Source organism: Barbus barbus, assembly GCF_936440315.1.
Source record: "Barbus barbus genome assembly, chromosome: 35".
Classification (NCBI taxonomy): Eukaryota; Metazoa; Chordata; class Actinopteri; order Cypriniformes; family Cyprinidae; genus Barbus; species Barbus barbus.
In genome coordinates this window covers 22445736-22469307 of record NC_136763.1, presented here as the reverse complement: position 1 = coordinate 22469307, position 23572 = coordinate 22445736, and the positions used below count along the sequence as shown (strand labels likewise).

General features: G+C 37.2%; 1 protein-coding gene across 2 annotated transcripts; it reads right to left on the bottom strand.

Moving 5' to 3' along the window:
- Window positions 1-77: 77 nt before the first annotated feature.
- On the bottom strand, window positions 78-18354 carry LOC306854920 (inter-alpha-trypsin inhibitor heavy chain H3-like). Of its 2 annotated transcripts, XM_079393234.1 has the most exons (21): window positions 18184-18354; window positions 16153-16319; window positions 15934-16038; window positions 15662-15824; window positions 15448-15558; window positions 14225-14353; window positions 14025-14141; window positions 13779-13947; window positions 13476-13592; window positions 7804-7985; window positions 7510-7695; window positions 7294-7433; window positions 7054-7211; window positions 5585-5611; window positions 5368-5460; window positions 5155-5268; window positions 4858-5059; window positions 3681-3853; window positions 2013-2124; window positions 1135-1916; window positions 85-643 (listed from the first exon to the last, which is right to left on the bottom strand). In XM_079393234.1, the coding sequence occupies exons 1-20, from the start codon at window positions 18295-18297 to the stop codon at window positions 1772-1774; spliced, it is 2724 nt and encodes a 907-aa protein (XP_079249360.1). In that variant the 5' UTR covers window positions 18298-18354; the 3' UTR covers window positions 85-643; window positions 1135-1771. The 2 variants fall into 2 exon arrangements, with proteins under 2 accessions (XP_079249361.1, XP_079249360.1); XM_079393235.1 differs by lacking the exon at window positions 3681-3853 and having other exon boundaries at window positions 78-643; window positions 18184-18330.
- Between the last annotated feature and the right edge of the window lie 5218 nt (window positions 18355-23572).

Sequence of the window (23572 nt, the reverse complement as noted above, 5' to 3'; positions counted from 1 at the left end):
TGTTACCAAGGGATTCGTTAGCTTTGAGTTATGTGATGTGATCCTCCCTGGAAAAATCTGTCAGCTGCAGTCAGCATACAAAATGAGCCAAATGTATTTTTATTATAAAAATTGTGAGGATTGTTGATGAGGATTAGCACCAGCAATATAAAACAGTTCACGAGTTTTCCTTTCACTATTGATGATAGTGAAATTTTAGTTTTAATCTGAGATAATTGTATTAGTTTTAATTGATGCAGAATAGTATAGAATTATAATATCAGCCATTACATGAAAATTATCAATATCAGCCAGACTTTTTTATATCGGTGCATCGTAATCCTGTATTTTTATGTCATTTTCTAAATTACTAAATTATCCAGTACAGGGTAATTTAATGTGCATTAAATTTCATATTGCATTTACATTTCAATCTTTTATTTGTTAATTTAAACATTTTCAGTTTCATATATATTTATTTACACGTATATCCGCAATCTCGTGTTTTTACGTGTCAAGCAGTGATGTCATGATACAGGTATTTCTAACTTACATACCTTGAAAAATATTGATATTACCATTTAAATTTGAACAGTATCTTCTCATTTATCCTCATGTCTGATAGCTTTGATGGGAATTATATAATAATAACAACAACAGGTTACTGTTACAGATCGGAGGACACAAAACGGTTAGCAGGTTCAGGTGAGTTTATTGAATGACTGAATGGCTGAGAGGTAAGCAGTGGTGATGAACCCGGGGTTGATATCCAGGAATTGACAGCGGTTCTCTTGATCTGTTACTTGCAGGTTCTCACGGGGAATCCAGGAGTGAACGTTGGCCACACACCCACACCGCAGCCGTTGAGACAGGAACACGGAGATCTTGGAGCAGACTTGGAACAGGATCCTGGGAACAGGTAATATTCACAATGACAGGTAAGTAGTATCACAGCAATAGTGCAAAGGCTTGTGAGCGCTCTGGAAGTCCTCTTCTCATGAACGAGATCGGACATCTAGTGCTGGGTGGTGTGTGGCTTTATGCTAGGCGGTAATGAGGGACGTGATGCGGGACAGGTGAGTGTGATTAGAACTCAGGTGAATGTGATCGTTGTGATTGGGAGGTGGCAGAGCCTGGCATGTCTGTAACAGTTACACTTTATTTTAAGGTGTCCTTGTTACAGTCTAATTATACATTTATGTATTGAGTAATATTAATTAGCTACTTACTATAGGGTTAGGGTTAGAATGAGGGTTTGGTTTAGGTTTAGCTGCAAGTAATTATTCATAATTTATTGTTATTATTATAATAGTAAGTACATGTATAATAAAAAAAATAAAGTGTTACCCAGTAATATTTCTAAGACTAAGAAATATATCACTATTGTATTCATTATTTTGCTTTACACTGTGTAGTAAAATTACAATACTTATGTTTCATAATTACCTTCACTTAAAAGAGTTAGATACTCAAGCTTTTATTTTGGTGGAAAGCTTTTGATGGTTTACAGATGATTTTCCTTACAAATATAGTACAATGTTATAATCATCTCTTCACAAAATGTTGACAATTATGCAAATGTGACAATAAAGCATAAGTGGAGCACATTGAGTTTGCTGCATTTACTGTGAACCTAGCTTCTCTGAGACACTGTATTGATGTATTGAGTATTGAAAAGTCAATATTTTGACATCGCTAAAGGCTAATGACCTAATACTGAGAATGACATGTTCATATTTTCATCTCTTAAGTCTTCCTCTTATCATTTGTCTGTCAGTAATTGTTTTCAGGCTCATTGTGAGATTGTCTTGAAGAGACGGGAGACGATGTAGTCTGTGTGAACTCCATCGAGGAGTCCGGTGCCGTTATTGTGAATGAACCAGCAGGGCACATTTTCTCCATTCTTCACGTCTTGTCTGAAATCTCTCTTCCAGCCCCTGGAGTCACGTGGGATTGAATGAAAAACTGAATTAATTTTCTGTCTCTCTTGAGGTGTGAATTCAACAATGCATTTTATGTTCGTCTTCATTCACCTGGTAACTGTGAGCTTGTTTCCTTTGACAAACATGTTGGCATCTTGTTTATCAGGGTCCTTTCCTGGAAACAAGTCACTGACCTCAAAGTTCACCCCATGGTAGAACTGACCTGCAGTAAAAAAAGAGTCCAAAGAAAGCTGATGTTAAAGAGATAGTTCACCCAAAAGATGAACATTTGCTGCTACCCTCAGGCCATAAAAGATGTAGGCCACTTTTTTCTTCAGTAGAACAATAATAATAAAAATAAAAATTTTTTTTTTAGCTGAAATCATGGTTCTTGGTGATTGATGAGTCAAAAAAAAAAAGTAACACAATCAACACAAAATTCATATCTGTGGCTCCAGATGATATATTGAGGTTTTATGAAGCAAAATGATCGGTCTGTGCAAGAAACTGAACATTATCTACAACATTATTACCTGTAATCTATAGCCTGAGGTAAAAGGCTCGGAGTGATGTCTGGTTTGTGAATGAATCATTTTGTTGAACCAGTTCTTTTAAGTGATGAAACAGTTCACCGAATCGAAACTTGCAGTGTTTCATTTAGAGCCAAAGTGATGGTAGCTGTTGACTTGCATTTTATGAATCACCAAGAACCATGGTTTTATATATAAATCTTTACTGCTCTACAAATCTCCAGCATCTTTGATGGCCTGAAGGTGAGTAAATTAACAGCAACATTTTCATTTTTTGGTGATGCATCTCTTTAACGTCAGGATAACAGTGGAAGTGGCGTGAGGTTGCAGGAGGTAGCAGCATTTTTGAAAGTTCGTATACATTCAAACTTCCCCCTGATACATAATTAACATATTCCCTACTTTTACATTTAGATTTTCTTTGCTGTCATCTGACACTAAAATGTAATTTTTAAATATGCTAATAATTTAACAAGTGTTCAGTATAAACTATTGCAAATGTCAACTTGAATGGCCTTTTTTTCCCATACTGTACATTGTAATGTTGTGGTTCCCAAATTTATTTAGATAAGATAACAGAGAATTTTAATATTGGCCATTTATCAGTTATTGGTCATAGTTATCAGTTAGCATCTTAATGATCATGCTTATGCATGTCAGCAAGACTTTTATTTATTATGTTTGAAAGACAGCCTGAAAATTCCAAAACGAAAAAGTGCACTTCAAATGCCTGAATAATGCACTTAATTAACTGAAATAAATAAGTGGGGAATGCTGGACACTTAATGCAATGTGGCAGCTTTACTTGTAAACGTTACTTACTGAAGGGAAGGGGCTTTCAAATTCTGATGCTGGATGACAAAATAAACCTTAGAAATTCATGCCCTAGACCAGGGATCTCCAACCCTGCTTCTGGAAATTTACTGAACTGGAAATTTCAGTTCCAGCCCTTCAGTACATCCAACAAACTGCCTGTACTTATCAAGTAACCATGAACACCTCGATGAGCTGATTCAGTTGTGCTTGATTGGGTTGGAGCTGAAATCTGCAGGATGGGACAGTAGCTCTCCAGGAACAGGTTTGTGGATAGTACATTGTACGCCATTTGGCACACAACTAACAAGTTGTGAAATGTTTGGAAAGACACACAAACTTGAATGCGGGGATAATCAGATAATCACAGTATAATGTAAAAAGTCCAGTTAAATGTACAGTTCTTCTGCTAATATTTGAGAACATCTAATTTTACCAAGTAGGCCATGGACATTGCTTGAAAAGAGGTGACTGTCCAGGGTGTAGAACCCGAGGTAGTCTTGATGATACGGGTGCATCTTCCATATTTTGTGCAGGATAATAAGAAACTTGACTGAGTTCCTTAGGGTCACTGTTAAACTGCGATCTGCGATCACCTGCAGATCCATGCTGGAGAAAGCAAAAAAATGGAGGATTGTGCTCAAAATTCTCGTAGAAGAATAATTCATGCCAAAATGAAAATTCTGCCATAATTATTTTCCGAACCCATATCCATACCCATATCCATTTTTGTTAATTTTAGTTTTCATTATTTTCAGCTTTTCAACTATCCCTCAAAGGGGTCTTTGGATGCTCATTTTCCACAAGATGATTCTTTAGGGTCATAATGAAAAGTCTGTAACGTAGTTTGGTTAAAATTTCTCAATGGTAGTGTAAAACAACACCGTTTTTACCCAAGCCATTTTATTTCATGTCGCTTTAAATGCAAATGAGCTCTGCTCACCCCGCCCCTCTCTTCCAAGCCGCGCTCTGTGAGACAGTAAACTTTAGCCACATTCATTGTGAAACTTGCTAACTAGCACATTATTAGGAAAGGCTTTTGGAAAGATTCATTAAAAACCTTACACACATCTTCCGGATGTGAAGCTGGATCACGAATGATTCGCACAAAGCTAGGCGCATTTAGGTAGATCGGGGGAGCATTCCCTTCAAAAACAAAAGTAATCCACTGTGTCTTCAGCGGCTCAGATGTCGAGAGTAAATGACGACTGCTATGTTTATTATTACATCCAACAACAGAACACCTCAAGCGCTTAGGAGCCATTCTTGTCTACATCTGCTACGGCGTCGAAACAGTGGGGGACTGATGACAACTCACTGAGGGCGGGTCTAAGATAAAACGCTAGTGCCTTTCAAACAATCGTGGGAGGGTCTGGGTCTGTGTGACGTCACACAGACAGGCATATGAGAACGGCTCAATTTGAGAAACGGGAAATGATTTAACAAGATTAAACAAAAAAACAAAAAACACTGGGTGGATCTTTACCATTATAGGGTGGTTGTATACACACACTGCCAAGACACATTTCAGTTCAAACAACTTGTAATAGCGCCTGTCGCATCCAATGACCCCTTTAAATAATGTTTAATATAAATGGATTTCTTTCACTTACTTCAGTCCTTTTAAAGTCTTGTTGTTAGTCCATGAGAATTTTGCCTGTTTTCCCTTTTCAGACACTAAGATCTCCTTTGTGCTCACCATCAATCTGATGCCAAACTTCTCATGAACAATCCCAAAGTGCCCAAAATAGGTGTGCATCTTGCTCCCTGGAATGATCTTTTTATCTCCAATGATCTGGCCATTCACTACAATGCCTGAATATGATTAAATATGAGAAGAAAGAGAATAAACCTAGTCACAATTACTCACAACTAAACTTTTTTTCTTGTTTTTTGACAGAATGAATCACCTGTAAGTGGGTCTTTAACCAGGTTGAAGATGGTACCAGGTTTGTGATCAATGTTGAAGCACAGAGCATCATTCTGATCTGGCAGCTCAATAATGAAGTGTGGATCTCCATCAACTCCAAGACAACAAGAGTAAAACTTGTGATTAACATGTCAGATAGTTCTCTTTAAAATGTATTCAAGCTACAAAAAAGAAAAAAAAAAAGACATCTCACCAAAATAGGAGGAGAGTAACTTTTGGGGTCTTAGTCGTCGGCCTAGGTGAGCACTGCTAGGCATTTGAGGTTGACCATAAACGGCACTTATATCTTCAAGTAGTTGTGTAGTTGTGAGATGGAGACATAGAGTGTTCATTCCAGAGATTTTGTAACATTTAATATAAGACACTTCTTAATGTTCATAATAATGGTGTACCAGTCAAATTCCTCTTACCAGGTTCTGTTGTGTCCTCTCGCTGATCTGTGAATCAAAAGAACACAGTGTTAATTTGTCACACTAGCCCCTCTTCAGTCGGTCACATTTTTGGGCCATCAGCATAATAATGATAAAATTCAAGCACAAAAGAACTTATTATTTGAATATTGCTTTTTCCATTGAAATGTACATCCATTATATTGTCAGTGGCTTCTACAAAATACAATGGATGTGCAGTTCAACTGGGAGTTGGAGGTATAGGTTTTTATCACCCCACAAGGAAACACAGGTAGGTTTACTTGGCTGGTACAATTAATAGGTTCTAGAAAGAACTAATTTCTGGATGTGTTGAAGTTGGTGAGATTTGTCGGGGGTACATTTGGAAATAATTGTGCCATCAACTTTTGATTTACCTACCTGTGAGCTGCATATACACTACCTGTCTAAAGTTTAGAACACCTCCATTTTCTGAATTAGAAAAAGAGGCTTGCCTAGGACATGAAGCACCATCAGTGGACTACTGGAAAAGGTACTTTTAAAAAGTTCTAGTCGTTTGTGTTTTATGCTTTATTTCAAAGTACACTGAGACATTAAACTGCATAATTCAAATCCAATGTGCGCAATTCCGTGTGATGGATGCATGAGTTGAAAATTTCCCTGCATGGATTTCACATCATAGCTTGAACACACCAATAAACATGCTTAGTTTGAAAGTGACCTCTAGTAGCTAGTGCTTCATGAATCTCTACATCATTGAAAATGGACAATGGACCTACTCTGCCCTTTGTAGTGTCACCATGACCTCGCTGGTAAAAAAGTAATATAAAATACATTATTACATACTAAGTATAGTTCAAATCTATTAACATATTTACTGACATGTTGCTCAAGACTTACTGATATCAAAATTATAATTAAACTTTATTTGGAGTACTACTTTTGTGAAACAGAAAGGTGCTACAGATGGTAAAGGTTCTTTATGGAACCATTTAGACAAAAAAGGTTCTTCTATGGCATTCTGAAACACCTTTATAGGTCTGGCTTTGTGAGATATTATTAAGCGAATATATTTATATTAAAAAAGCAGAAGAAAGAAAGTCATACAGCCCAGCAGACACCAGGCGTCTATGTAACGTCAGGTTGACGTTGGACATGACGTCGGACAGACGTTGCATTTTCGTTGAAAATGAAAATCAGGTTGATGTCAATATTTGACGTAAATTTGATGTTGACTTAACGTTGGATTTTGGTTACACAACCTAAAAACAACAAAACTTTAAGTCAGCTGACATCGGTATTGGACATCAATTTAACATTGACATTAGATGTTGAATTTACATTGAATTTTGGTCATCCGACGTCGCAACCAAAATTTAACCAAATATCAACATTTTATGACATCGTGTGCCTGTTGTGTACCTGCTGGGAGGTTTGGAACAACATAAGGGTAAGTAATTGATGACAGAATTTTTAAAAACTGTAAGTACCTTCAGTCAGCTTGTCAGCAATAAGTGTTTCATCTTCATCTTCAGTCTCTGGTTTGGTGACCACCATGGAGGTAAGGGGCGTGACAAAGTTATATCTCAGAGAAAGGTCTAGAGCTTGAGCTGTGATGTTCTCCTTGTCTTCTGAGGGGCATTTCTCTCTGTTAACACATGTTATTGAAAACTGTATAATTTTTTTGTCATTCTCAGGTAATATTAGAAATATTGGAGTGCATGTTTGACCTTTTATCCAAGAGCTGCTGGATGGTCAGATATGCCCATAGTCGCTCTATGAAATCCCCAAAGATGTACTCCTGATCAGGAAACACACTGTCCCACTCTTCAGCAATCATTAGACCCTCAACCACAAACTGGTCTCCCAACTGAAATAAGGTGTATGGCACTAATGAAACAGTACAATCAATTTTCATTTAATAGCTAATAGTTTGCTTCCCTTACCCCATTTGCTGATACTTCAGTCTGAAAGGTGTTGGTCTCAAGTTCTTGTAGACGTCCAGCTACAACAATCTCAGTGCCTTTGAAGAACTGTCTAAAGTGACTTTGTGTCAAGTCAGTTACAGCGTTGCCAGGATAATTGAGATTCACCTCTAAGAGAAGTGGAGTAGCCACCTCATCATAAAAACCCTATAGACATAGAAAATCATTCAGGACCTGGATACAATCTGGATCAGGTTACATTTGTTAAATACATTTATTGAATGTATAACAGTATATTTTATTGTATGAGAATACCTGTAGTTGCAGGGCAGCATCGGAGGCCTCATAGACTCTTCGAGCGAGTCCATCGTTCTGCTTGGCCAATGTGTCAAGAAGGCTGTAGTCCACATCATAGCCAAATCCCAAACAAAAGAGACTCGTGCTTCCATTAATAGCATTATGGACATTTTCTTGGATTTTGGATAGATCTTGCTGGCCTTAAACACACATTATTCATTGCAGATTGTTAAATCAGAAGTTTTTTAACTTTTTATTGCCATGGACCTGAAATATAATGATCCCCTTATAAGGGATACCTTTCTTAAAATAAAAAGGCAATTATATATTGTCTTAAACTGTTTAAAAAAGTTACTAAACATAAAATTGTAAAGAAACTAAAAGACTTTCAAATCACATGAGACAATATGCTATTCACAATTAACATAGAGAATATAACAAATGTTTAAACGGATACATTTTATACTTTTATCCACTAAAAGAGCTCATTTCAAATTTGATGCCTGCTACAGGTCTCAAAAAAGTTGGCACGGGGGCAACAAAAGGCTGAAAAAGCAAGAAATTTGGAAAATATTCAGCTGGGAGAACATCTGCGAATTAAATTAATTGACATCAAGCCTGTAAAATGATTAGCTATAAAAGGGATGTCTTAGAGAGGCAGAGTCTCTCAGAAGTAAAGATGGGCAGAGGCTCTCCAATCTGGGAAAGAGTGCATAAAAAGATTGTGGAATACTTTAAAAACAACGCTCCTCAACGTCAAATTGCAAAGGCTTTGCAAATCTCATCATCTACAGTGCATAACATCATCAAAAGATTCAGAGAAACTGGAGAAATCTCTGTGCGTAAGGGACAAGGCCGAAGACCTTTGTTGGATTCCCGTGGTCTTCGGGCCCTCATTTAAAATAGACTGTTTCAAAGTGGAAAAGTGTTCTATGGTCAGACGAGTCCAAATTTGACATTCTTGTTGTAAATCACGGACGCCGTGTCCTCCGAGCTAAAGAGGAGGGAGACCCTCCTGCGTGTCATCAGCGTTCAGTTCAAAAGCCAGCATCTCTGATGGTATGGGAGTGCATACACTCACCGGCCACTTTATTAGGTACACCTGTTCAATTGCTTGGTAACACAAATTGCTTATCAGCCAATCACATGGCAGCAGCTCAATGCATTTAGGCAGGGCTGGCACAAGCCTTTATGGGGCCCTAAGCAGAATTTTATTTGGGGGGCCCTCGGTGCCGCCAATATGGCTGGTTATTGTCAAAGCTTAATTATTTGCACACTATAAATCTAACACACCCATTATCAGTTTTGTTTGCTGTAGCTCTGTTGCTTACATCATACCATTGTTTGCCTAGCATGTTTTTAATCCTTCTGTGATCTGTCGTTACAGTTGCAAACTTACAAGAGTGGGCAGGTGTTAATTTGCACTTTAACATTCAGTTAAGGTATTAAGTAGCATACTTATTGTGGTATACTGAAAAGTAGATAAATAAACCAACAGATAATGCATTTATAGAACAGAATGTTATTCTGTTTGACTAAATATTAATCGTAGTTGTTCAGATTAATCGTAGATATTAATCTGTTCAACATAAATATTAATCGTAGTTGTACTTTTATTACAAGTCATTTTTTTATAATAAATATTAAACACAGCAGAGAGCATCTAAAAGTGAAGTGACATACTGCCAAGTATGGTGACCCATACTCGGAATTCGTGCTCTGCATTTAACCCATCCAACGTGCACACACACACACACACACACACACACACACACACACACACACACACACACACACACACACACACACACACACACACACACACACACACACACACACACACACACACACACACAGCAGTGAACACACACCCGGAGCAGTGGGCAGCCATTTATGTTGCGGCGCCCGGGGAGCAGTTGGGGGTTCGGTGCCTTGCTCAAGGGCACCTCAGTCGTGGTATTGAGGGTGGAGAGAGCGCTGGACATTCACTCCCCCCACCTACAATCCCTGCCGGCCCGAGACTCGAACCCGCAACTTTTGGATTACGAGTCCGACTCTCTAACCATTAGGCCACGACTTCCCAACAACTCTTAATCTATATCTAGCCAATTGAGGCATAATGATATTGGAATATAATAGCAAAGACATGCTAAATAATGTTAAGCTGTTATCAGTTTATGAAACAAGCTTATTTTTATTACAAAATATATAACCAGGAAAGTTATTTTTATGCAGAAGACAACAACTTTCATCTAAAACTAAGTAAAATGTTATATTATAATATATTAAGAAGTCTATTTGCTGAAGTTTAACATGAACTTATAAATATACAGACTATGCTAATTAATTGGGGGGGGGGGGGGGGGGGGGGGGGGGTCTGATCAGGGGTGCGTTTCCCAAAAGCAACTATGGTCACAAGCTCTGTCTTAGCTAACGATGGTCTTAAGAAACGCACCCCTGATTTGTGCCACAAAGCCTCCATGCTGAATTTGTCCCCCCTCCACCCCTAAAACACGATAGATTTGAACCCTTTGAGATGCCACGCTTTGGGTGGCTCTGAGCACGAGAAAGACGAGCTCAGAAAAAAGAAGGCTTAGTGCTTTTCATATTTCATAACTGTTTAGTGTTTTCAACCGAATAAAGTTGATTTTAGGCTTCAGACATTTAAATACACTTCAATTAAGTAAAAAAAAGACATTTAGTTTGTTAAATAGGCTACACACTGATTTCTATTGAAAGCGGCAATATTTTAAGAAGTCTATTTGCTGTTTCAATTATGACTATGTGTTTTATTCCTATCAAATACTGTACACATTGTGTAGGTTACTATAAAGTTTACTCTGTTTTTCTCCCAGCTAATTGGTCACCACTTACTTTCATGTATTTCGGGAGAAATATGTCAATTTACGTGATATGTTAATCTGACAGATCCACATGGCAGCGTTCAGCACATATTATCAACATGGTCATTATTGTGCCTGCATGACACGTCGCTATGGAAATAATAAAATTATATGTACAGATTATTCAATTATTTAATATTGCGCTTTCGTATAATTACCACTGTCCATTGACATATCACAAATTAAAATAAAATAAAAATGTAGGCTACTTGGGGGCCCTCTGGTGGCCACGGGGGCCCTAAGCAGCTGCTTAGTTTGCCTATTTAGGCATCTAGATGTGGTGAAGATGACTTGCTGAAGTTCAAACCGAGCATCAGAATCAGGAAGAAGGTGGATTTAAGTGACTTTGAACGTGGAATGGTTGTTGGTGCCAGACAGGCTGGTCTGAGTATTTCAAAAACTGCTGATCTACTGGGATTTTCACACAGAACCATCTCTAGGGTTTATAGAGAATGGTCCGAAAAAGAGAAAATATCCAGTGAGCAGCAGTTGTGTGGACGAAAATGTTGAATCTTGTTGATGTCAGAGGAGAATGGGCAGACTGGTTAGAGATGATAGAGAGAGCAACTCAAATAACTTCTCGTTACAACCAAGGTATGCAGAATACCATCTCTGAACACACATCACGTCGAACCCTGAAGCAGATGGGCTACAGCAGCAGAAGACCACACCGGGTGCCGCTCCTGTCAGCTAAGAATAGGTAACAGAGGCTACAATTCACACAGGCTCACCAAAATTGGACAAAAGAAGATTGGAAAAATGTTGCCTGGTCTGATGAGTCTCGATTTCTGCTGCAACATTCAGATGGTAGGATCAGAATTTGGCGTAAAACATGAAAGCATGGATCCATCCTGCCTTGCCTCAACGGTTCAGGCTGCTGGTGGTGGTGTTATGGTGTGGAGGATATTTTCTTGGCACACTTTGGGCCCCTTAGTACCAATTGAGCATCGTTTAAACGCCACAGCCTACCTGAGTATTGTTGCTGACCATGTCCATCCCTTTAGGACTACAGTGTACCCATCTTCTGATGGCTACTTCCAGCAGGATAATGCACCATGCCACAAAGCTCAAATCATCTCAGACTGGTTTCTTGAACATGACAATGAGTTCACTTTAATCAAATGGCCTCCATGGTCACCAGATCTCAATCCAATAGAGCACCTTTGGGATGTGGTGGAACGGGAGATTCACATCATGAATGTGCAGCCGACAAATCTGAAGCAACTGCGTGATCCTATCATGTCAATATGGACCAAAATCTCTGAGGAATGTTTCCAACACCTTGTTGAATCTATGCCACGAAGAATTAAGGCAGTTCTGAAGGCAAAAGGGGGTCCAACCCGGTACTAGCAAGGTGTATCTAATAAAGTGGCCAGTGAGTGTAAGTGCATACGGTATGGGCAGCTTAGATGTTTTGGAAGGCACTATGAATACTGAAAGGTATATAAAGGTTTTAGAGCAACATATGCTCCCCTCCAGATGACGTCTATTTCAGCAGAACAATGCAAAACCACATACTGCAGCTATTACAACAGCATGGCTTCGTAGTAGAAGAGTCCGGGTGCTGAGTTGGCCTGCCTGCAGACCAGATCTTTCACCTATAGAGAACATTTGGTGCATCATTACATGAAAAATACGTCAAAGACGACCACAAACTCTTCAGCAGCTGGAAACCTGTATCAGGCAAGAATGGGACCAAATTCCAACACCAAAACTCCAGAAACTCATAACCTCGATGCTCAGACGCCTTCAAACTGTTTTGAAAAGAAGAGGATATGCTACATGCCCCCGTCACAACTATTTTGAGACCTGTAGCAGGCATCAAATTTGAAATGAGCTCATTTTGGCCATACAATTGTAAAATTTCTCAGTTTAAACATTTGTTATGTTATCTATGTTCTATTGTGAATAACATATTGGCTCATGTGATTTGAAAGGCTTTTAGTTTTCATTTTATTCAAATTTAAAAAACATCCCGACATTTCCTGAATTCGGGTTGTATTTTTTTTATTTTATTTTTTATATATGTTTTTCCGTACTGTGGACATCAACGAGGACCAGAAATAGCTTGGTTATCCACATTCTTCAAAACATCTGCCATTATGTTTAACAGAAGAAAGAAACTCATACAGGTTTGGGACAACTAGAGGGTGAGTAAATGATGAAAGAATTGCTTGAAATGTAACAAATTGAAAACAATTAAATACAATATATACTAAATAGCTTTTTAAAATTAAAAGCTAAAATATATTGAAGATTAACATACATTTCAAGCAAAAAACAATGCGTTTACAATATGTCACTGCATAAGTTACTTTTTTTTCTTAACATTACTACTAATCACATAATAAGCATTATTTATATTATAAACAATGCTAGGTCTGTTTAGACTACATTTAGACTTATTTTAACATAGATGTTTAGTCCTGTCTGTTTACAATCCCTTAAAAAATTTGCATCACACAAGAATCATATACATTTCTTTCGCACAGTTGAATTCGAGCGCATGTGTCTTGAGTTGAACAACTTTTAACTTGACGTGGAATCTTAAAAATGTGTGCTTATATATAAGGTGCTGCAAAACATTAACTATTATATATTTATTACATCTATTTTACCATGATTGTTTTTTCTATGAAGCCATCACGCTCTCTTGTACACAGTTTGAAAACTCCTATTCTAAAGCCTATTGAATGCCCAACAAAGACAACATTAATTTATTAATAATTATTACCAAAGAAAAAAGTATATTAAAACAGTTTTGTATTCTGCAAGGCCAATACACACCAGAGCTGGGTCGGCCATCAGTGAGTAGAATGATCATGGACATATCTGGGAAAGAGTCACTTTTTTCTGAGGTAAGCATGTCCACCGCATACAAAAGGCCATTGTTTATATCAGTCACTAATGGAAAAATATGAGAGAATGTTTAATACAGCATCAGTAAAACTTAAAACAAGTAATTTACTGCAAAATAAAGACTTGCTGTACTGGGTTACTTGAGAACCAGCTCAATATGTCAGAGTCCTTCCAGCTATGATTTCAACCTTGTGCAGGGTTTAGAGTCCTTTTATTTCACTTCATACTTACTGTGTCTCGCTTCAATAGTCTTGACAAATTCTTTCGCTTCTGTCACATTCTCTGGTGTAGCTTTGCTCAGAAATGGTCTCCACGACTCTATAGTGTCATCAAACGTGACCAGCCCAAAGTAATCATCTTCATGCAGTTCACTTAATATAGTCACCAGAGCTTCTCGAGTCTACCAACAGATAATCAGCAGATGATTCAAATGTACAAACTAGGAGGAGAGTATAGGAAAGTGTTCATTTGACTCACCTGTTTCATCTTCTCTCCCTGCATGGATCCACTTCGGTCTATCACAAATACCACATTTTTAGGTATTTGTGGCAAATCATCCGGGGCAAAAAAGTGTACAAAGTAGCCGTTTATTATCTGAAACAGAAACACGAGAACATTCGAATAAGGCATGATTAGTAAGAAATTCATTGTGAGAACAGGCTTTGTTGATACTGTACCTGCATTTCACCTATGTCCTGTGGGTGGTTCACATCATATCTGATGAATAAATCTCCATCAATTAATGTTTCTTCGCAGTCTGAGCATGTCTTTTGCTGATCCAGTGTAGGAGAGAAGTACACATGTGCCTGAGGAGGATCATAGAGGATCAATGTTACTAGCATAGCGGGAAGTGTTTCTTCTAGTAGATATACATTTTAATTATTTTTAACTAATGTGTTTTTAGGCTCTTTATTGGTAAAGTGAGATGCTTAATGATTAAATATTATCACTATATCAAAATACTTATTTCTGGAAACTGTCGCCTGGTTAGGACACAGTGTAAGGTGGAGCTAGTCAATGAAACTAAACTAGTTTCAAGGTAATTGTAATAGTTTAAAATAAACTATACTTTTTTGTAAGAAATTAAGTTTCAGGTTTTAGATATAAATTCAAAATTATGATAAATTATAAGTCACGGTTACAAGTTATAAAGCTATGAGAAATACTCACAGTTGTGACAAGTTGCAATTATGAGAAATAAAAAATCTAAATTGGTTAGATATGAAGTCACAATTTGAGAAATAATCCATGACTGTCTGTAGGCAATTGTGAAGTTGCTATTAAAGGATAAAAACATGCAACTTGAAGAAATGTTTGCAATTACAAGAAATTTTTACAATTAAAATAAAGTTGCCACTGCCTTTTTATTCAAATTATGTGTATATGTATGCATGGATGTATGTTATTTGTTTATTTTATTTAGTTTGGTTTGGCTTTTTGTTTTGTTTTATTAAGGTATGAACAGGCATCCATATCAATTAACCAGTGTTAGAGGATTATTGGGTAATTGAGATTAAACTATATTTTTTTGTAAGAAATTACGTTTCAGGTTTGAGATATTAATGTGCAATTACGAGAAATTAAGTCGCAGTTATAAGATAGAAATAAATACTCAGACCTGTGACATAAAGGTGCAATTATAAGAAATAAAAACAAAACATATGAAATCCCAGTTTGAGAAATAATCTATGTCAGTCACAGAAGTCATTTGTGAAATATTAAGTCGCAATTGCAAGATATAAACTCACAATTTTGAGAAATGTTTGTGATTACAAGAAATAGTTACACTGATTGATTGATTGATTTGGTTTGGCTTCTTGTTTTATTTTGATTAAGGCATAAACAGGCTTTCATTTTAATTAACCAATGTTAGGGGATTGTTGGAAACTTTCATATTAACCTTTTTATCAGTGACAGTTGTCTTCACTAGAGGGAGCAGGTCATTGGTGATGAATGTCCCGTTGACGTCCACAAACGAAATTCTGTTAGGTTCATAGATATCTACCACAATCTGTGGATGAGAGACACGACCGATATAACATAACTTCCAATATTTAAATATTTCAACTGATTATGTGCAATGAATGAGTTTGAGAGAGAAACTAATGATGGACCTCAAAATTCTGAACCAACTGTTTCGGTCGGACACCTATCATGAGCTCATAGCTGCCAAGACGGCGTTGCAGCAGCTCTTCATAAGTAAGAGTGAATGTGACCCGGCTCTGGGGTGCGATATTCACGGACACAGAAAACTTCTCCATGTTCCTTCCCGAAGCCCTGAAAGGAAAACACAACTCTCATTTCTGATAAGTGAGATTAGCAAATACTGAAAAGCAAATGTGTACTCTGTCAGCATTCCAGAGCTTTGCCAATGACCTGTACTTACTTAACCAGGCCAGCAGTTTGGCCGGATGACACAGCGCTCTCATACTGCTGCCTGGCCTGCTCTTTTTCCTTCACCTCGCTGACATATATCCTGCCCTCAATCTCTCTAAAAAAACAAACAGAATATTTCACGCGGCACTAGTTGGTTTTGGGTATGCCAAAAAAAGATTGTGAGTGTAATATATATATTTATAGCTTGTGCAATGAAAGGAGGACTAACATGCTAAAGTTGGTGATGAAGGCTGTTTTTGGTAAGTCCACCTCAAAGAGTACTTCCTGTGATGCATTGGCTGTATTCAGGGCTTTGGTGGTCATGACAGTGTGAGCAAAACGAGATGCGACCTTGCAGTCCACTCGCATACTTTGCACTTCTATCTGAGAGAGAGACTGATAGATAGTAAGAGAAAGTTAGAGAATCTATTGTACAGTAATAGTTATATTGAACTTATATTTAATATATGTATATGGTCGAAGCTTCAGAACTAATTATTTTATTTTATAATGGATGATATCCTCAACATCCTAAAAGATTTTTGATTTCAGTGCTGCATGTTAAATTTGTATTTTATAACTGTAGTTATGACGACTCTCAGGATAGATTGTAAAATCGTTATTGACCTAAATAAAATGTGCGTAGGTTTGGGTTTTGCAGACTATATCTGCTACACTGCTGCTTCTCAGCAAGTAAACTTGTTTCTGCTAAATGCTTGGATCTTATAATTAAAAGGAAACACGCTGCTGCTGCTAGAAAAAGAAAGATCCTCGTATAGGCAGGTGGTGCTGGGGAGGAGGAGGCTAAGATGAGGACAGGCATTGCGCACAGACATAGCATTAATTGAATATGTCCTGGTTATGTAGGTAAACGGTAATGAGTACATGAATCCGATTGGCTGGAAACATTGAATTGAATGAACCAGTTAGAATGCAAGTAGAGTTTCATGGCTGAACTATTCATTTTTATGACTTTGCAAAGCCATGCTTACCACTTCTTGTTTGTGTAATTCATAATAGTGTCTACTAGAGGCATGTGATTTAAGACCAAGAGGTGATTAGGCCTTTTTACACCAAGATGAATGTTCGGTGAAAATTCAGAAATGTGACTGTTCATGACATGCTTACTCTTTTCCATTGCACTGCAAAAGCCATACAAATGCACACTTATGGTCATGTGCCCAGATCTGCAGCGGATGGATAAAACTAATACTTGGTGGCATTCATGAACAGGCTGTTTTGCCAAGCGATAATAAATAGGAAGAATTCGGTGCCAGCTCTCTAGTCTCTGTATCTTGATCAACACAAATATGAAAATATGAAAGATATGAATGGCTGTTTGAAAACATCTGTCCACTATATTTTTAATGCATAAACAGACACTGCCATTCTTAACTTTTGACGTTCTTAACATTCTTAAGACTTCTGGTGTCAGCTGCTTTCAGTTATTTTAGCTGTACAAAAACAGTCTATTACTTCCGTATTGAAAAACAAGGTGGATAAATGCCACCTACTGTCAGAGAGTGAATTTACTTTTTCATTCAGCCTGTGTGCCATTTTTTCATACAGCATATGCATTAGTGTGAACAGGACTTTTTAGCATATTATTATTATTATTTTTTTAGGTCACATGTATCAGATTGTGGACCTCAGTGTGTTTTTCCAAGACCACATTCCCAGCTGTCCCTCCCTGATGACAGTCATGTTCAAAGGAGTATGCCAGTCACTTTTTTGAGGGAAAAACTTTGGATAACATTGTTGATTTGTTTAATTTTCTAATCAGATTTTGCTTAACAGTTAAATGACCCTAAATGTCACTGCTGTGAAGTACTTTATCTAGTCAATATACATCAAAAGAGTAAGAACAGGTTAGAAATTTCACATGATTTCAGCGTGTTTAAAATTACATGGACCACTAATGGAGAAACTGTCCAAGAAATTTGGTGTTCAAGCCATTCTACATTCACTCTACACTGAAAGTGGATGGAGACCAGGGGCTGTCAAGCTCTAAAATCACCATCAACACGTTGTAAAGTAGTCCATACAAATATTCTGAGTCTTCAGAATATACCTATATGGTAACTTTATATGAGGGAACAACTTAAGTATAATTTAGATAGATAGATAGATAGATAGATAGATAGATAGATAGATAGATAGATAGATAGATAGATAGATAGATAGATAGATAGATAAAACAAATGACACTCTTACCAGAGCTGTGCTCTTGATATAGACTTGAGAAACTGAAAAACCTTACCTGTTTTGCTGATTTATTGTTTTGATCTCTGTCGGTCATAGTGTCTTGAGCTTTAGCAGTGAGAATCAGACAAATACACACACACATCCACAGCATGACTTTCACTGCAGACATGGTGAAGCCTGGTCCGACTGACTTCAACGCTGGGTGTAAATGTTCTTAAACAAGACTGAAATGAAGAGAGAGAGTCGGATGAATGACTGCCTGTGTGTGTTGTACAGGCATTATAAGGGTTGCCAAAGGGGTGTGTGAGTGTGCTCAATAATCTAATACATTCTCCACTGCCTACCCACTCCACCCAGAACAGACATCCATCCGTCTATCCATCCGTATATATCCTCTGTCTGTCTGTACCATGTCTGTCAGTGGCAGGAAAAAGAATGTGAATCTATTGGATTTGGTTGGCTTTCTGTGTAAACTGGTCATATAATGGCATCTGATCTACATCAGAGTCACAAGTATAGACAAACACAACTATAACTGTCTTTATAGAACACATCATATTAAACATTCACAGTGCCGTGGAAAAAGTAAGTGAACTTGTTGTCGATAGCAACATGAAAGTTAAGTCCCTTGTCCTGAGCAGTTAAACTGCCCACATGGTCTTCAGAAATATCCTCTAGGTCCTGCTCATTCTTTGGTTTTCCAAACTCTAACTTATAAATTTTGTATATTTTAGTTTTCCCAGCAGTTGGGTGAAAAAGTAAAAATGTAAAGTATTAAAAATGTCTTTCAATGCATTTAATATACACTCACCTAAAGGATTATTAGGAACACCATACTAATACTGTGTTTGACCCCCTTTCGCCTTCAGAACTGCCTTAATTCTACGTGGCATTGATTCAACAAGGTGCTGAAAGCATTCTTTAGAAATGTTGGCCCATATTGATAGGATAGCATCTTGCAGTTGATGGAGATGGATCCATGTTCTCATTCTGTTTACGCCAAATTCTGACTCTACCATCTGAATGTCTCAACAGAAATCGAGACTCATCAGACCAAGCAACATTTTTCCAGTCTTCAACCGTCCAGTTTTGGTGAGCTCGTGCAAATTGTAGCCTCTTTTTCCTATTTGTAGTGGAGATGAGTGGTACCCGGTGGGGTCTTCTGCTGTTGTAGCCCATCCGCCTCAAGGTTGTGCGTGTTGTGGCTTCACAAATGCTTTGCTGCATACCTCGGTTGTAACGAGTGGTTATTTCAGTCAAAGTTGCTCTTCTATCAGCTTGAATCAGTCGGCCCATTCTCCTCTGACCTCTAGCATCAACAAGGCATTTTCGCCCACAGGACTGCCACATACTGGATGTTTTTCCCTTTTCACACCATTCTTTGTAAACCCTAGAAATGGTTGTGCGTGAAAATCCCAGTAACTGAGCAGATTGTGAAATACTCAGACCGGCCCGTCTGGCACCAGCAACCATGCCACGCTCAGAATTGCTTAAATCACCTTTCTTTCCCATTCTGACATTCAGTTTGGAGTTCAGGAGATTGTCTTGACCAGGACCACACCCCTAAATGCATTGAAGCAACTGCCATGTGATTGGTTGATTAGATAATTGCATTAATGAGAAATTGAACAGGTGTTCCTAATAATCCTTTAGGTGAGTGTATATATATGTGTGTGTGTGTGTGTGTGTGTGTGTGTGTGTGTGTGTGTGTGTGTGTGTGTGTGTGTGTGTGTGTGTGTGTGTGTGTGTGTGTGTGTGTGTGTGTGTGTGTGTGTGTGTGTGTGTGTGTGTGTGTGTGTGTGTGTGTGTGTGTGTGTGTGTGTTTGTGTGTGTTTGTGTTTGTGTTTGTGTTTGTGTTTGTGTTTGTGTTTGTGTGTGCTTATACTCTATATTTTATAATCATCTGTGAAACAAGCATTTGACCATCATAGAATTTTGCAAGTTCTGCTGATGTGCTTTGCATCTAAAGTGCTCTCTTTTTTCATGAAAGTACAGATGTTTTTTGTGGTATGATGAGAAACTCTTTAGACCCTCTGTTTGCTTGAATAACTCACACAGAACCTCTCATTTATCAGAGGTAACTCCTCTATACTGTATGTACAGAGAGAGAGAGTTAATGTGCCGTAAGTTGTACCCCAGAGCAGCCAAATGACAAGCAATCAAGCTGCTGAGAGAAATAGAGAGACGAGAGTGATCAAGTGTGTCAATGAGTCTGTTCATGGTTTTCTGGACTCCAGAGTGTCATGTCTGGTCAGCATTGCTAAGGCTCAAGAGTGTTTATGTGTGTTTTGGTTTTCTCACCACTCCCACTTTAACAAGGCTGAAGTCAGATATGAAGTCATTCTTCAAAAGGTAAACATTCAGTTAGCACTGAAGCAACACAACTTTAGATTTCACATGCATTACTGATTAAACAAGTGAACGAATGAACTAACTAACTAGCTAAATAAATTATGCTGGACAATTATATAATGATCAGTATTTGAATGCACTTCACAAGTTTGTACAAAATCTAAGACCTTTGTAGCTTTATAAAAGTGGTATGCTGATAATACAGTTTTAATAAAACTATGTATTAAATTATTCATTTAAAAAATCCGTCTGAAAACTGCAAAAAAAAAAAAAAAATAGAGGGACTGATGATCATTTGGACCCCCTTTTTTATCCATTTATGCTCCTGTGCGTCTACATGGCTGTTGGCATATTTATCACACACTGACAAACCGAACAGTGAAATTAATTTCACTTAAATAATAATGAAAGTTCATTATACTTAATCGAAATAAGTTCTGTAAACTCCAAATGCCATTGTAGTAAGGTGAACTTAAAATTATTTCGTTTTCTAGTTCCCAGCATGCTTTGCATCAGACAACAAGGAAAATAAATGTAGAAATTAAATGTTAATTTCTGTGTTTTTGCACAAGATTAACATAGAGAGACATAAGTACTTAAGCAAAACTTACTGCATGTTTTTTGACTGCAACATGCAAGTGTTGTCGTGAGTCTTTTAGATAAGTGCATTAGCATGTGCCAGTGTGCTGTTTCTAACTAGTACTAAACTGTAAAGATCTGAATGAATGTGCTGTTGATGGAAGCAAGTTGCATATAATTATCATTGTGATAAGTGGGGTGAGATTATGGAAGCAAGGCTTGGCTTGGCTCCCATTGCTCTCACCCCCGCCCCACTTGTCATACAAATTTTAAGCTCTACTAACTTGTGTGCTTTGCACGTTTAGTTGTGTCCCGTGGCTCCTGCCATCTCGCGCTGGCTCATACTGGGCAGGGGTGAGGATGTGCTGTCAGAATCTCCATTGAGGAGGTGACACCATCACAGAAACAGACAACATCATCGCTATGGAAACAATGCAGGCCAGAAGGAGTTATGTTCGGATGAATATAGGATTTGGACATGTCAGGGGGCTTTCTCACATGAAGTGTTCATGTGCTTAAAAAAGCTAGACTGAGCAGATTTTTAAAAGTTTTTCAAAACGTGTTGCTTGTGGCACAAGATGCTCAAAAAACAGTTAGATATTAGTTAGATGCATATTGTATTTTATTGGATACTAATAGATACATATGTATGAGTGCTGAACCCTCTAAAGTGCGTTTTGCCTCTTTAGCTGTGATTAGATGGCTGAAGTGTATTTCCTTGAGGGCGAGGGCAGAGGAATTGACCCAGATCATGTCGGAAGTTCAGGAGTTGAGCTGTATTTGAAGGAGTCTGAAAGGCCAGAGGGAGATCTGGGCGGCTGAGGCCTGTTAACTCAGAACACATGTGCTTCTCAAAGCAGTGAAAGAGTGGGAGAGATATGTAGATGGATAGATAGAGCGTACATAGAGGTATAGAACTCAATATAGTGCATTTGCCCTGTTTTACAGTGCTGCTTTGCATCGTGAAGTGCTATGAAACCGATATTAAGTGTCATTTTTTCTAGATAAACCACTGTGAAGTCATGGATGTCTCATCACGGTCCAGTGAAGGTTCCAGCATTAAACACTAGATGGCAGTAGAGTCACAGCATTGTTCTAGATGTGTTATACACTAGATGGCAGCAAAGGTTGGTATGATAGATTTGAAATGTGAAAATGTCTTGGTTTATTATAGGTTAAATGACATTTTGTGCCATTTTCTTTACATTTATTTTGACTAAATACTGTTACTTCGGATACTGCATTATTCATTCATTCATTCTATTCACCTTTTTAACATAATTTATTTATTAATATTTATTTTGAGTTATATAATTAATCTATAAATATAACTTTACATAAATATAAATACATTTATATAATAAATAAAAAATAAATCATAATATAAATAAATAATTTTATATTCAGTTTTATTTATTAATAATAATTACAGACAATGTATAGAAAATCAGTTTTAGGAAATAAAAGCATTTTATTGACATTAAATAGTAGTAAAATATTTATTATTATAATTATTTAATAATAATAAAATTATTATTAATAATAATACTTTTAGTGTAATATTTCTTTGTGGCAGGACGTTATATTTCATCTGACATTAAATTTATATTTTTTATATGTTTATTCTTGTTAAATCGTCTTTACAGTGTCTAATATTGTTTGACAGGCAATGCTACTTGATTGTATTGACTTGAAAAAATAAATGCATCTAACTCAGATGAATTTGTGGGCTGTGTAATTGTGTAGATTAGGCTTGTTCACAAAAACAAAAACAACAACAAACACACACACACACACACATAAAAAAAAACATAATTCACAGTCATTATCCACGAGATTTAGCACACATTGTCTATCTTATCTGATTGTCTATGTCTATTGTAATTGTAATTTAGAACGAAAACCTAAAATATTTTTGTGGTATAGTGATATCAGTAAAAAAAAATTAAATAAATAATAATAATAAAAAAACAATTATATATATATATATATATATATATATATATATATATATATACATACAGTCATGGCCAAAAATATCGGCACCCTTAGTAAATATGATCAAAGAGTCTGTGAAAATTAATCTGCATTGTTAATTTTGATCTTTTATTTAAAAAATAAAAAAAATCTAACCTTTCATTGGAGAATGCAAATTTAAAATGGGGGGAGATATCATTATGAAATAAATATTTTTCTCTAATACAAGTTGGCCACAATTAACGGCACCCTTTTATTCAATAATTTTTGAAACCTCTATTTGGTTAACAGCTCTAAATTTTCTCCTATAATGCCTGATGAGGTTAGAGAACACCTGACAAGAGATCAGAGACCATTCCTTCGTCCAGAATCACTCCAGACCCTTTAGATCCCCAGCTCCATGACGGTGCTTCTTCTCTTTAAGTTCACCTCACTCATTTTCTACAGGGTTCAGGTTAGAGGACTGGAATGGCCAGCAGAAGCTTGGTTTTGTGCTCAGTGACCCATTTTTGTGTTGCTTTTGAGGTTTGTGTTTG